We start from the raw sequence: 12,119 nt of genomic DNA on the forward strand, positions 1-12,119 counted from the left end.
ATGAAATAAAAGTAAAACAAAAATATTCTTAGATATAACAGTCTTGTACAACTTGAAACATTAAGTCCCATTCCATTTACGATATGCTTCTTACTCTAATCATTTACCATAAATGAATTTCAGTTCATTTGAATAAGCCTTTGTACCTTTTCCATACCAGACACACTGTGTAGTAAGTTCTGGATATACAGTGATCAGTCTTTTGATGTTTATGTATAATTATAAAAATAGCTGAATAAACAAAATAGGTGATATTAAGAAATGTAGATGCTACTTGGAGGGGATTAGGTTATAGAAGGCTTTCCAAAAACCCAACTTTTTAAAAAAAATTTTTTTAAAAATTAACATAATGTTTGTTTCAGGGGTACAGGTCTGTGATTTTTCAGTCTTACACAATTCACAGTGCTCACCATAGCACATACCCTCCCCCAATGTCCATTACCCAGCCACCCCATCCCTCCCACCCCACCCCCACTCCAGCAACCCTGTTTCCTGAGATTAAAGAGTCTCTTATGGTTTGTCTCCCTGATTTCATCTCATCTGTCTTGTTTCTCAGATTCCTCATATCAGTGAGATCATATACTTCTTTCTCTGATTGACTGACTTTGCTTAGCATAATACTCTCTAGTTCCATCCACATCCTTGCAAATGGCAAGATTTCATTTTTTTGATGGCTGCATAATATTCCATTGTGTGTGTGTGTATACATCAGATTTTTATCCATTCATCTGTTGATGGACATCTAGGCTCTTTCCATAGTTTGGCTATTGTGGACATTGCTGCTATAAACATTGGGGTGCAGGTGCCCCTTCGGATCACTACCTTTGTATCTTTGGGGTAAATAGTGCAGTTGCTGGGTTGTAGGGTAGCTCTATTTTCAACTTTTTGAGGAACCTCCATACTGTTTTCCAGAGGGGCTGCACCAGCTTGCATTTCCACCAACAGTGTAGGAGGGTTCCCCTTTCTCTGCATCCTCGCCAACATCTGTCATTTCCTGACTTGTTAATTTTAGCCATTCTGACTGGTGTGAGGTGATATCTCACTGAGGTTTTGATTTGGGTTTCCCTGATGCCGAGTGATGTTGAGCACTTTTTCATGTGTCTGTTGGCCATTTGGATGTCATCTTTGCAGAAATGTCTATTCATGTCTTGTGCCCATTTCTTGATTGGATTATTTTTGGGTGTTGAGTTTGATAAGTTCTTTATGGATTTTGGATACTAGCCCTTTATCTTATATGTCATTTGCAAATATCTTCTCCCATTCTCTTGGTTTTCTTTTGGTTTTGTTGACTGTTTCCTTAGCTGTGCAAAAGCTCAAAAACCTAACTTCTGACTTTCGTCTTGATAAATAGGGAGTTAAAAGAGGGGACAACTTTCCAGGAGAAACTAGGAAAAGCATAGAAGAATGCTTATGTTTGCAAATGTGGCAAGAGCTAGTAGAAGAAAAATTGCTGTTTAATGACACATGGCTGACTCAGTTGGTAGAGCATGTGACTCTTGATCTCAGGGTCGTGAGTTCAAGCCCCAAATTGGGCATGGAGCCTACTTAAAACTGTTTATAGTCAGGTAAATACTGGCATTTATACAGTCTGCCTATGTACTGGAAGACTTTTACACTGGAGATTTCTTTTGAGTATCTTTTTGACAGATGGGTCAAACAGAAAACTCTTTGCTGGCCCCAGGAAACAAGATTAAACCTGGAGCAATCTTTAGATTTTTCTCTACCAGTTTAGGCCTTAAAGGGACAGGCTTTGGAATCAGACCCGAGTTGTCTCAGATCTACCTTGGGCAAAGTTAATCTGTTTCCTAAACTGAAAAATGGGAATCAAATAGCATATACTTCAGCATTGTGAGAATTTAAAAAGATAACTGATGTAGAGTGAAAAATTGCAGCTGTTAAATTACCACACTAGTCTTATTTTTGTTTACCGTGATTTCTGTTGATGAGATCAAGGTTGAAAAAGAGAATGTGGGAGCATATATGAGGCAAACTTTTAAGTCTGTCTTGATGGTTCCCAAGAAGAGGCAAAAACCAAACAGGTACAGGATTCTTGGGCTGAGAAATAATAGATTATTCTGTTCATCAGGGGGGTAACACAGAATGAAGCAGTTTTTAGAAGCATGGACCAAAACAATAGTAAAATGCACAACAGCCATGTGCTGGGACCCCTTACAAAAGATACTGAGAAGTAGCAGATGGACTTTTCTGTTAGTAGCTAGAATAGAGGCACTCCCTCTTCCAATTTTGGAAATATAACACTAGTAGCTTAGAAAACTGAAAATTCTTCCAAAATAGAAGGAAATAAATGGTTTTCACACAGCAATTCGTGATGTTTGTGGAATGTGAAATTAATTTTGTGGGTTCAGATCAGAATTGTTACGTGCATATTAGGTTGTTTCCAAGTGAGAACCTTGGTCATGATGGGGTATAAAGTTTGAAAGCCATTTTGAAGAGAAACCCAGATATGCTTGGCAGATGGCGTGTCACTTCAGATCAACTCTTAGTAGCCAGGCTTTTGTGAATCAGTCTGGGATGTGGTGCAATAAATAGGACATTTATTATGTGTAGAAACAGGCTTAAGTTAGAAGTTACTTGTTCTTATGAATTCAAGGGTAGAAAATTTATTTCATCCCGCCGGAAACCTGGGACCCATAGCTTGGGGGGGAGAGGGAATTGTCCTTACCATCATAGGTCACATCTTAAACTATGAATGCAAATTTGGGAGGGGATTGAAGAAAGGTTAATGTCCAGTGGTAGATCAGTGTTTCTCATACTTTGTGTAGGACTTCTGTAAAAATAGATTCAGATTCACTAGGTGGGGCCTGAGAATCTAAACTTCTAATAAACTCTCAGGTGATGCTCTTGCCTGCAAACCACACTGTTGAATAGGTGGTGAAGCCATTATGGAATTAAAACTATTTGAAAATAATGATGGTGCTTTGAAGGCATAGTATGTGCTTTAATGAAGTTCTATTCAGTGAACATGAATTGAGCAATATAGGCAGGCCTGGATATTTGATGTCATGAGTTCTGTTCAAAGGAGTTGGTTAAATAACCTTTATTGAACATGGTTTTCTACATTTATTCATACTTAGTTGATAGAGTTGTGAAAATTATTTAATTTTCTGGATGAGGAAATTGAGGCATAGAGATTAACTGCCCAAATAGCAAAGCTGGTTGGTGGCAGAACTAAGACTTGCAGCTAGGAGTGAGCACTTTGTTTTTGAAGAACACTATGGTAATAGCCTCTAGTAATGATACGCAGGTAAAAGGCAGAGCTGGAACCTATAATTAGACCAAATTAGTCTTAGAAAACTGGGAATAACTTCTTTTTTATTACTATATTTCAGGTAACCAATATCTGTTTTTACCACCAAATCGTTATATTTTCCATGGCGCTGAGGTATATTCGGACTCTGAAGATGACGTCTTATCCTCTAGTTCTTGTGGCAGTAACAGTGATAGTGGAACATGCCAGAGTCCAAGTTTAGAAGAACACTTGGAGGATGAAAGTGAGATTGAAGAATTTTACAATGGTTTGGAAGATGAAGCTGATGTTAATGAGAGAGCTGGAGGAACTGGATTTGGAATTGGTGGAGGTGATCAAGAGGCAGTCAGTGAAGCTATATCCATGAAACAGGAAGGAACAGACATTAACTATCCATCAGACAAATCATAATGTAATAATTGTCCAGGTACAGGAATTGTTCCACCAGCATTAGGAACTTTAGCATGTGAAAATGAATGTTTACTTGTGAATTCAACAGAGCAAGGAAACCAGAAAGGTGTAATATTTATAGACTGGTAAAATAGATTTTTTTCCCATGGGTAATTTTTAACTTCTTATTTCTGTACTTGTACACTCAACACTAACTTTTTTTAAAAAGAAGGGTACTAAGTATCTTTAATCACCTGTTGGTCAGAACTTTTCTTTTAAAGGTTCATTTGTATGATACATCCATATGTATATATAATTTTGTTCTTGCCTAGTGAGTTTCAGCATTTTAAAGTTTTCAAAAGCCATTGGAATGTTAAATTAATGTAAAGGGAACAGCTTATCTAGACCAAAGAATGGTATTTTCACACTTTTCTTTGTAACATTGAATGGTTTGAACTCCTTAAATGTCTGTTCTGCTAGACTTTTGATTCTTTATTAGCACAATTACCTATTTTTAAACACTGGCATTTTCCAAAACTTGAGGCAGCTAACTTTTTAAAAATCACATGACATGCAGTGTGTAGAAGGAAGTCAACAATATGGGAGAGCACTCAGTTGTCTTTGCTTTTTAAAGTAAGACTTGGTGCTAAGAGTTTCAGGAATCTTGTATTGGTGAAATGAAGATGGCTTTTGTACTTCCTGTGGACATGTAGTAATGTCTATATTGGCTCCTTTATAAAACTAACCTGAAAAAAATAAATGCTTTGGAAATGTTCCAATTGCTTTAGAAACAGTAGTGCCTGTCTGGGTACCCTTAGTTTCAAGAATATTTGCCCTTGTTGTTTAAATACCTATCACTGTGGTAGAGCTTGCATCGATTCTTTCCCACAAGTATTAAACTGCCAAGATGTGAATATGCAAAGCCTTTATGAACCTATAATAATGGTACTTCATCTGGGGAGAGTGTAATATTTTGGACCGCTGCTTTTCTTTTCCATTAATGAGGAGAGCAACAGGCCCCTGATTACGGTTCCAAAGTACTAAGATGTTAATTATAACTCAGTAAGTACATGTCTCCTGTTGGGAGGATTTGGTGTAATAGACACCACAAACTGCTAGCCTCGTATTATGGAGATGAATATGATGTAACTTGCAGTAGCAGAATAGTTAATGAATGAAATTAGTTCCTATAACATCTTTATTTAAAAGCTTAGCCTGCCTTAAAACTAGAGATCAAACTTTTTCAGCTGCAGAAGCTTCTTAGCCTTTCAAAAAAAAGTTCATACTTTATAAAATTGCACAACTTATTTTCCGGACCTTTATCCCACAAATTACTCCCAAATTATAAATATGTTGCTTTAGTATTTATTACAATTTTTAAAAAAGGTTTGAAATATAGCTGTTCTTCAAGCATAAAATACCCAGCTAGGACCATTACTGCCAGAGAGAAAAATTTTATTGAATGGCCACTTCCCTACCTAAAAGATGTTTCAATCTGAATTTATTTGGCTACACTAAAGAATGCAGTATATTTAGTTTTCCATTTGCATGATGTGTGTTTGTGCTATAGATGATATTTTAAATTGAAAAATTTGTTTTAAATTATTTTTACAGTGAAGACTGTTTTCAGCTTTTTATATTGTACATAGTCTTTTATGTAATCTACTGGCATATGTTTTGTAGACTGTTTAATGACTGGATATCTTCCTCCAACTTTTGAAATACAAAACCAGTGTTTTATACTTGTACACTGTTTTAAAGTCTATTAAAATTGTCATTTGACTTTTTTCTGTTAAATTACATTGTTCAAGGTATAAAATTTCACAGAATAATAAGCAAACACTGATACTGTTGGTTGTAGCAGTTGGCGCTTCACCAAGTTTCAAAACTAATATTTCAGTTCTAGGCCCAGGAACCTTTGTAGGTGAAAAGTAGGGGAGAGGCAAGACAGGGCCTAAGAACTTGACATATGGAAGACTGGACATAGGTTCAGGACTTTGGTATTAGGAAGACAGAATTGTGGAAATACAGTGAACTCAAGAGTGTATATGCTATAAAAGCAGAGTGCCTCACAGATAACACAAGTCTTAACACAGGAAGGTGTGGACAAAAAATGACTACAGACCACATTTGGTATGAACTTTCCAAGGCTGACCTGCAAACCTTAGTCCATTCAAGTTCTTGAGTGAAAGTACCGTTCAAGAACCCAGGAGCATGCCCCTTAGAAAGTGTTCTGTGATGAATAAAGCCTTGACTGGCAGTTTCCTACTCTCAGGACTCTTGCCTTCCTCACCAGCAAACTTTTGAAGTGATTTTTAAAATAGTACTCTGCCCTGGGATGTCATGTTCTCACTAGAAAAGTTACCTGTAGGGGGTGCCTGGGTGGCTCAGTCTTTAAGCGTCTGCCTTCGGCTCAGGTCATGATCCCAGGGTCCTGGGATCGAGCCCCACACCGGGCTCCCTGCTCCGCGGGAAGCCTGCTTCTCCCTCTCCCACTCCCCCTGCTTGTGTTCCCTCTCTCGCTGGCTGTGTCTCTGTCAAAAATAAAATCTTAAAAAAAAAAAATTTAAAAAAATTACCTGTAAAAATCTCCTCAGGTATAAAAATAAAGAATAGCGACTTCATTCACTATATACACAAAATGGGAAGGTAGTTCATACCTTAAAAGGTGGTGTTTGGTCAGTTAAGCTAAGTACGTTTTGAAAACAGCTAATTTTTAAGCCTTGTGTTCAGTACTGTTCCAAGTTTCCTTGGTTAATGCAGTATATATTTCACTGTAATACCCTAATTAATGATACATGATGGTTTAGTTAGCACTGCTCTTCATGGTATAGAAAATAATGGTGTGCTTTCAATCAGTGGTTTACATCACCCACCTATGAGGCATTTGGTTTTATTTGAAAGCAGTCTCAACTCCTAGACTTGTAACCTAGAAGGGCAGTGTGTGTATGCACACCATAACCTCTCCTCAGAAATGAAATCTAAAGCCTTAAGCTAGGATGTTACCAGAAATAAGGAGAAGTGGTCTAATGACCTCTCCTTCCCACTTTGAGTGCCTCTCAACTGTGACTATTAAATTGCCTGGGAAACTTTTTTGGGGCGCCTGGGTGGCTCAGTCCTTAAGCGTCTGCCTTTGGTTCAGGTCATGATCCCAGCGTCCTCGGATCGAGCCCCACATCCGGCTCCCTGCTCCACAGGAAGCCTTCCCCCTCTCCCACTCCCCCTGCTTGTGTTCCCTCTCTCGCTGGGTCTCTTGTCAAATTCTTTAAAAAAAAAAAAAGTATAACCTGGGCATCACTCCTTAGAGAACATTTAATTGGCATGAGGAGGCCTGTGCATAGTATTAAAGGTAACTCCAGGTGATTCAAAAGTATAGCAAGGGTTGAGAAAGGAAAAAAATAGGGGAGTTCCCTTCTGCGTGTGACACTCCATTCTGGGGGCTGGCCTCACAGAGAAGGTAGACTTCCATGAAACAAACTTCTCAATTTCTCTAGGAGTAGTTCACCAATCAGCAAGCACTGGCAAGAACAGAGGGTATCGGGGCGCCTGGGTGGCTCAGTCCTTAAGCGGCTGCCTTCGGCCTCAGGTCATGATCTCAGGGTCCTGGGATCGAGTCAGGCTCCCTGCTCAGTGGGAAGTCTGCTTCTCCCTCTCCCTCTGCAGCTCCCCCTGCTTGTGCTGTCAAATTAAAATCTTAAAAAAAAAAAAAAAAAAAAAAGGAGCTACTGAAATAGGATGAGTAAGGAAACTACCGTAAGGAATATGGATGGCCAAAGTGCAAAAGAGCTAGGGAGCAGGAAAGTGGCTGAGAACAGAACATGTGTCCTTGCTCTCAGCTCGCCATACACTCCTTCAGGGGAAGACTGCCCTATTAACACTTTGAGGACTTTTTGTTAAACTAAATGCAGTAAAAACCAAGTGTTAAGAAAGGCTAGGACTTTATTGCAGGTCTCCAGTTTTAAAAAACTGCATTCTGGTTTTGTTGTATGCCATGTGTGTCTTGGTTCTACCACTTCATCAGACAGGAGCTACAAACATAATTGCTCTTACTAGTAGATCTTTATGGAAGCCAAATATTTTCAAGTTTAGTCCACTCCATAATCACAGTCTTTATAATTTAGTGAACTCAGTATTTGCTTATTTTCTACACTCATCTACAAAGCTGATATTTTTCTTGCTTTTTTTTTTTTTTTTAAATAGGCTCCATACCCAGTGTGGAGCCCAAAGCAGAGCTTGAACTCACGACCCTGAGAACAAGACCTGAGCTGAGATCAAGAGTTGGATGCTTAACTGACTGAGCCACCCAGGTGCCCCTCGTGCTATTTTTAAAAAAGCAAACAGCAATTTGAAAAATCCTCAGTGGTATTTTAATTTTCTACCATTAATCTCCCTGCTGTTAATGCTACTTACTGTCTTACAGCAACAGAGGGAGAAGAGTATAAGACTTACCCAAATTAAGCCTTGTACTGTTGGGCTCCTAGATAAGATGTGCCAGGTCCTTGTTAAAATATTTGTTCAATGAAATCCATCTGTATTAATCCAAAGTGGCTGCTATTTCACAGATCAGTACATAGAGGTTTCACAGATCAGTACATAGCATAGAGGTCACTAAAGAAAAAAAATCACCTTACACATACACATGTGTTTTCAATGTGAACAATCACTACCCTCAAGAAATGGATAAACAGGGAAACAGTACAAAATGAATTTTCAGAGGGAGAGTGCTAATTTGAGCTAAATTATTGTATGTGAAAATACTTATGTTTAAGGGCTTCCCTCTATATAAATAGACACCTATGGTATACCAGTGGAAGTTCTTAAGTTAAATTGAAAAGTATAGGTCCACAATCCCGTCTGCAAAATACTTGGGCTCATTTGCATTTTGGAATTACGAATGTTAACAAAATTTTTAAAGCACCCCACAGGGGTCTTGAGGCAGCATCTAAGATCAAATGCACTAAATACATCAAACCTATTAATATCACCACAGTAAAATGTACAAAAAAATGTACAAATAGTCTCATTTAATACCATAAATAATAGCCTCAACAATTCAAGTTTTGCTGCAAAATGAGATACACAAATTTTTTTCAGAGTTCTGGATTTTGGAATTATAGCTAAGAAAACTGGAGATCTCTGTAAAACAGTTTGTATGGCAATGGTAATACTCAATCCAGAATTTAAAGACCTTTCCTGAGACATTGAGGAATTTTGAGTCTTATAGGAGAACCACTGAAAGGCTAAGTATTAAACCAATAAATCTTTATTACTTAAACAATTTTCACGGCTTAAAAAATAAATTTAAAAAATAAATATTTGCATTATAGCAGAAAGTCACATGGGTTGCATCAACTCACTGTTACAGTTAATCACAGGAGATAACTAAGCATCAGCACCATAAAAATTGTGTTAAGATTTGTTTCTAAAAATTCAAGGAAATAGTTCTAAAGCATTGAAAATTCTGACTAAATACCAACCTGCAGCATCAGTAGTTCTGGAAGCTATAAGCCAGTGGCTGGTTCTCAGTAGCCAGTCTCTATTGCTGGCCGCTGTAGGACACAGTTCTTCTAGTACCAAATATTAAGCTTTCTGATAACCTCCCATTTATCAGTAGCATCTCCAGGTTCACAAAAGGAAAGAACTACAAGTTATTTAAGTAACTCCTATCTGTTAATTTAGATTTGCACAAGGATATTTATTCTAGTAAAAAAGCAAAGATTATGTTTCATCATGCTAATTTTTTGCTTTTACAGATTCTCAGAATAAGATTTAATCATAATTGTTAATCCTTTTAGCTCAGTTCAATTACAACCATAGAAACTGTACTGGTATCAGAACATAACTATTTTATTACAAAACTTAACATTATTTACAAAATGAAAAAATAATCGAATGACTATTGCAGGCCAAAGATAAAGGTTTTTCACTCAGTGATTGAAAATTAAGCAACATTTCCATGCACTCACACCCAGATTATTTGTGAAATATGCAAACTCTTAAAATTCATGTTAGTAAAACTTTAATGTATTCACAATACTTGTATGTTTATTGGAAGATAGCAAAAAAAAATCCATGGTTCTGTACAATAAGTTTAATATTAACACAGTTTGTTCACTTTCCATTAATATTTTTTGGCTTTCATGAATACTCATAGCATTGAACATTTTGCAAGTAAGAATTATAATAGTACCTCTGTCACCTTGCTGAATTCATCACCACAAGAAAAACACAAATAGTTTAATGCTTTTGCAATAAACTAACTGATTAGTTATTATTTCCAAAGTTATATTAAACTGAAGCCTTCATTATGATCAATTGCTTGAATCAGTTTAGAGCGTAGAGTTTCTTTATCTTTGTATTTTGGAAGATCCAGAAGATTAAAACAGGTATGGGAAACTGGAAGATATTCCTCGCCACCTCCTGTTGACTGGATGACTAGTTTTAGACTCTTCATACCAAGAATAGGAATGCGATCACTACCTGTCAAAAATACTACCAAGAAAAAAAATCACTCAGCCAACCACTTTTATCAAAACAATACAGATTACCAAGTTATTTATACAGTCACCATGGCAAACCTTTATATTAACATTTACTCTAATGTGGAAGCCTATCTCTAGATTTATGGAAGCCTGATTTTGGAGACATACTAATTATACATCCGTACAATAGTTTTTTCTTTAAAAGTGTAATCTTAATGTTAGCACACAGGGAGATGCTTAATAAATGTTTGATGAATCAATGACTCTTGTCCCTGACAAAACACCTGAGAGCCATTCTTTTGGGAATAGCCATTTAGTCTGCAGCTCAAATACAAAATGCAGTTTTGATTATGATTCCTTTTTCAATCTGTTTTGTTTCTAACATTTTTGAATAAAATATATAATGGACAGCTAAAACTCAAATCACTTAAGACTTGTCATCCTTACAATATACAAAAGAATTTAGCCAAGATTTTTATTTCAACTATCAAAAAGAGATTGACAGAAATATTCTTGGCAATAGCAGAAATATCAAAGGGAGCATCATTTCCTGACGAATGGATAAAGAAGATGTGGTCTATATATACAATGGAATATTACTCAGCCATCAAAAGAATGAAATCTTGCCATTTGCAAAGACGTGGATGGAGCTGGAGTGTATTATGCTAAGTGAAATAAGTCAGAGAAAGACAAATACTGTATGATCCCACACATACATGGAATTTAAGAAAACAGATGAACATATGGGGAGAAAAGAAAAGAAAGGAGAAAGGGAAACAAGCCATAAGTGAGTCTAAATGATAGAGAACAAAGTGAGGGTTGGAAGGGAGGTGGGTGGGGGATGCGCCAGATGGGTGAGGGGTATGAAGGAGGGCACTTGTTATGATGAGCACTGGCTGTTGAATTTAAGTGACGAATCAATGAATTCTACGCCAGAAGCCAATACTGCGCTGTACACAAAATTTAAATTAAAAAAAAACAAAAAACAAACATAAGGAGTGTCATTTCAATTAGAATACACATTTAACAGATGAAAGACACACAAATTAGGTTATAAATAGGTACAGAGTCCAAAAGTTCTATTTTCTACAGAAATTCCCCAAAGTTTTGATGCAGAAGCCGAAAGAAAAAAAAAATGGAGACTGAACAAGGAAAAAAGCTATCCTCCAGAAATTTTTAGGAAAAAAAAAAAAAAATTTTTTTTTTTTAATTTTCCTGACAGAGACACAGCTAGAGGGAACACAAGCAGGGGAAGTGGCAGAGGGAGAAGCAGGCTTCCCACTGAGCAGGGAGCCCGATGCGGGGCTCGATCCCAGGACCCTGGGATCATGACCTGAGCCAAAGGCAGACATTTAATGACTGAGCCACCCAGGCGTCCCCTTTTTTAGAAATTCTAAAAGGAATCACAACCCTAGTTGACTGTAATCAGTGTTAGAATTTGTTTTCATTTGAAAGAACCAATTCTATTTGAGGCAAATTGAATGTAGCTTTCAAAAGAAGGATGCAGATCAAAAATTTACTCTAACTGAAAATTAAAATAGTACCTTGGAATAATAATAAGGAAAAAACCTTATCCAACAAAGTAATCAATTAATCTCCTACAAAAATAATTTAATCATTAATTCCATTTCCCATAAAACACAGGACCAGTTAGAAATACTTACACAGAAATTGTTTTTTCTTTTCCAATGGTAATTCATGAAATACTTCCCAAAAAATTTTTATCGTTGGATGTTCTGCCCAATATTCCCCTTTGTATTCTGTATTCTAAAAACAACATAATCTTTCATTAATATTAAGTGATGTTAGTTTTGTCTTGAATCTGACAAATTTTCTGTGGTGGTCAATTTCCACAATGGCCCCTAATGATCCCTGCCTCCTACTGCTCATGCCCTTGTGTAGCCCCTCCCACAGCGTATAGGCTTGACTCTGTAATCATTATGACTTCTGAGGCTAAATCATAAACTCTGTGGCTTCAA

General features: G+C 37.0%; 2 protein-coding genes across 6 annotated transcripts in view; one reads left to right on the forward strand and one right to left on the reverse strand.

The window, feature by feature from the left end:
* The window catches only part of SIRT1 (sirtuin 1), a 29,272-nt gene extending 23,200 nt beyond the window's left edge, over nucleotides 1–6,072 (forward strand). Inside the window, exon 9 of one of the 2 annotated variants that reach the window (XM_027596415.1) lies at nucleotides 3,351–5,450. In XM_027596415.1, the coding sequence (XP_027452216.1) occupies nucleotides 3,351–3,679 (329 nt within the window). In that variant the 3' untranslated portion in view covers nucleotides 3,680–5,450. Of the gene's footprint in view, nucleotides 1–3,350 lie in introns of both variants that reach the window. The other variant, XM_027596416.2, reaches the window with a different exon arrangement.
* Nucleotides 6,073–8,799: 2,727 nt separating this feature from the next.
* Nucleotides 8,800–12,119, reverse strand: part of HERC4 (HECT and RLD domain containing E3 ubiquitin protein ligase 4) — a 132,175-nt gene continuing 128,855 nt past the window's right edge. For 2 of the 4 annotated variants that reach the window (XM_035724145.1, XM_027591181.2), the window contains 2 exons: nucleotides 11,805–11,907; nucleotides 8,801–10,150 (listed from right to left, as the gene is read on the reverse strand). In XM_035724145.1, coding sequence (XP_035580038.1) covers nucleotides 9,942–10,150; nucleotides 11,805–11,907 — 312 coding nt within the window. In that variant the 3' untranslated portion in view covers nucleotides 8,801–9,941. Of the gene's footprint in view, nucleotides 10,151–11,804; nucleotides 11,908–12,119 lie in introns of all 4 variants that reach the window. The other 2 variants (XM_027591197.2, XM_027591189.2) reach the window with 2 other exon arrangements.

The sequence above is a fragment of the Zalophus californianus genome, chromosome 15, assembly GCF_009762305.2.
Source record: "Zalophus californianus isolate mZalCal1 chromosome 15, mZalCal1.pri.v2, whole genome shotgun sequence".
Lineage (NCBI taxonomy): Eukaryota > Metazoa > Chordata > Mammalia > Carnivora > Otariidae > Zalophus > Zalophus californianus.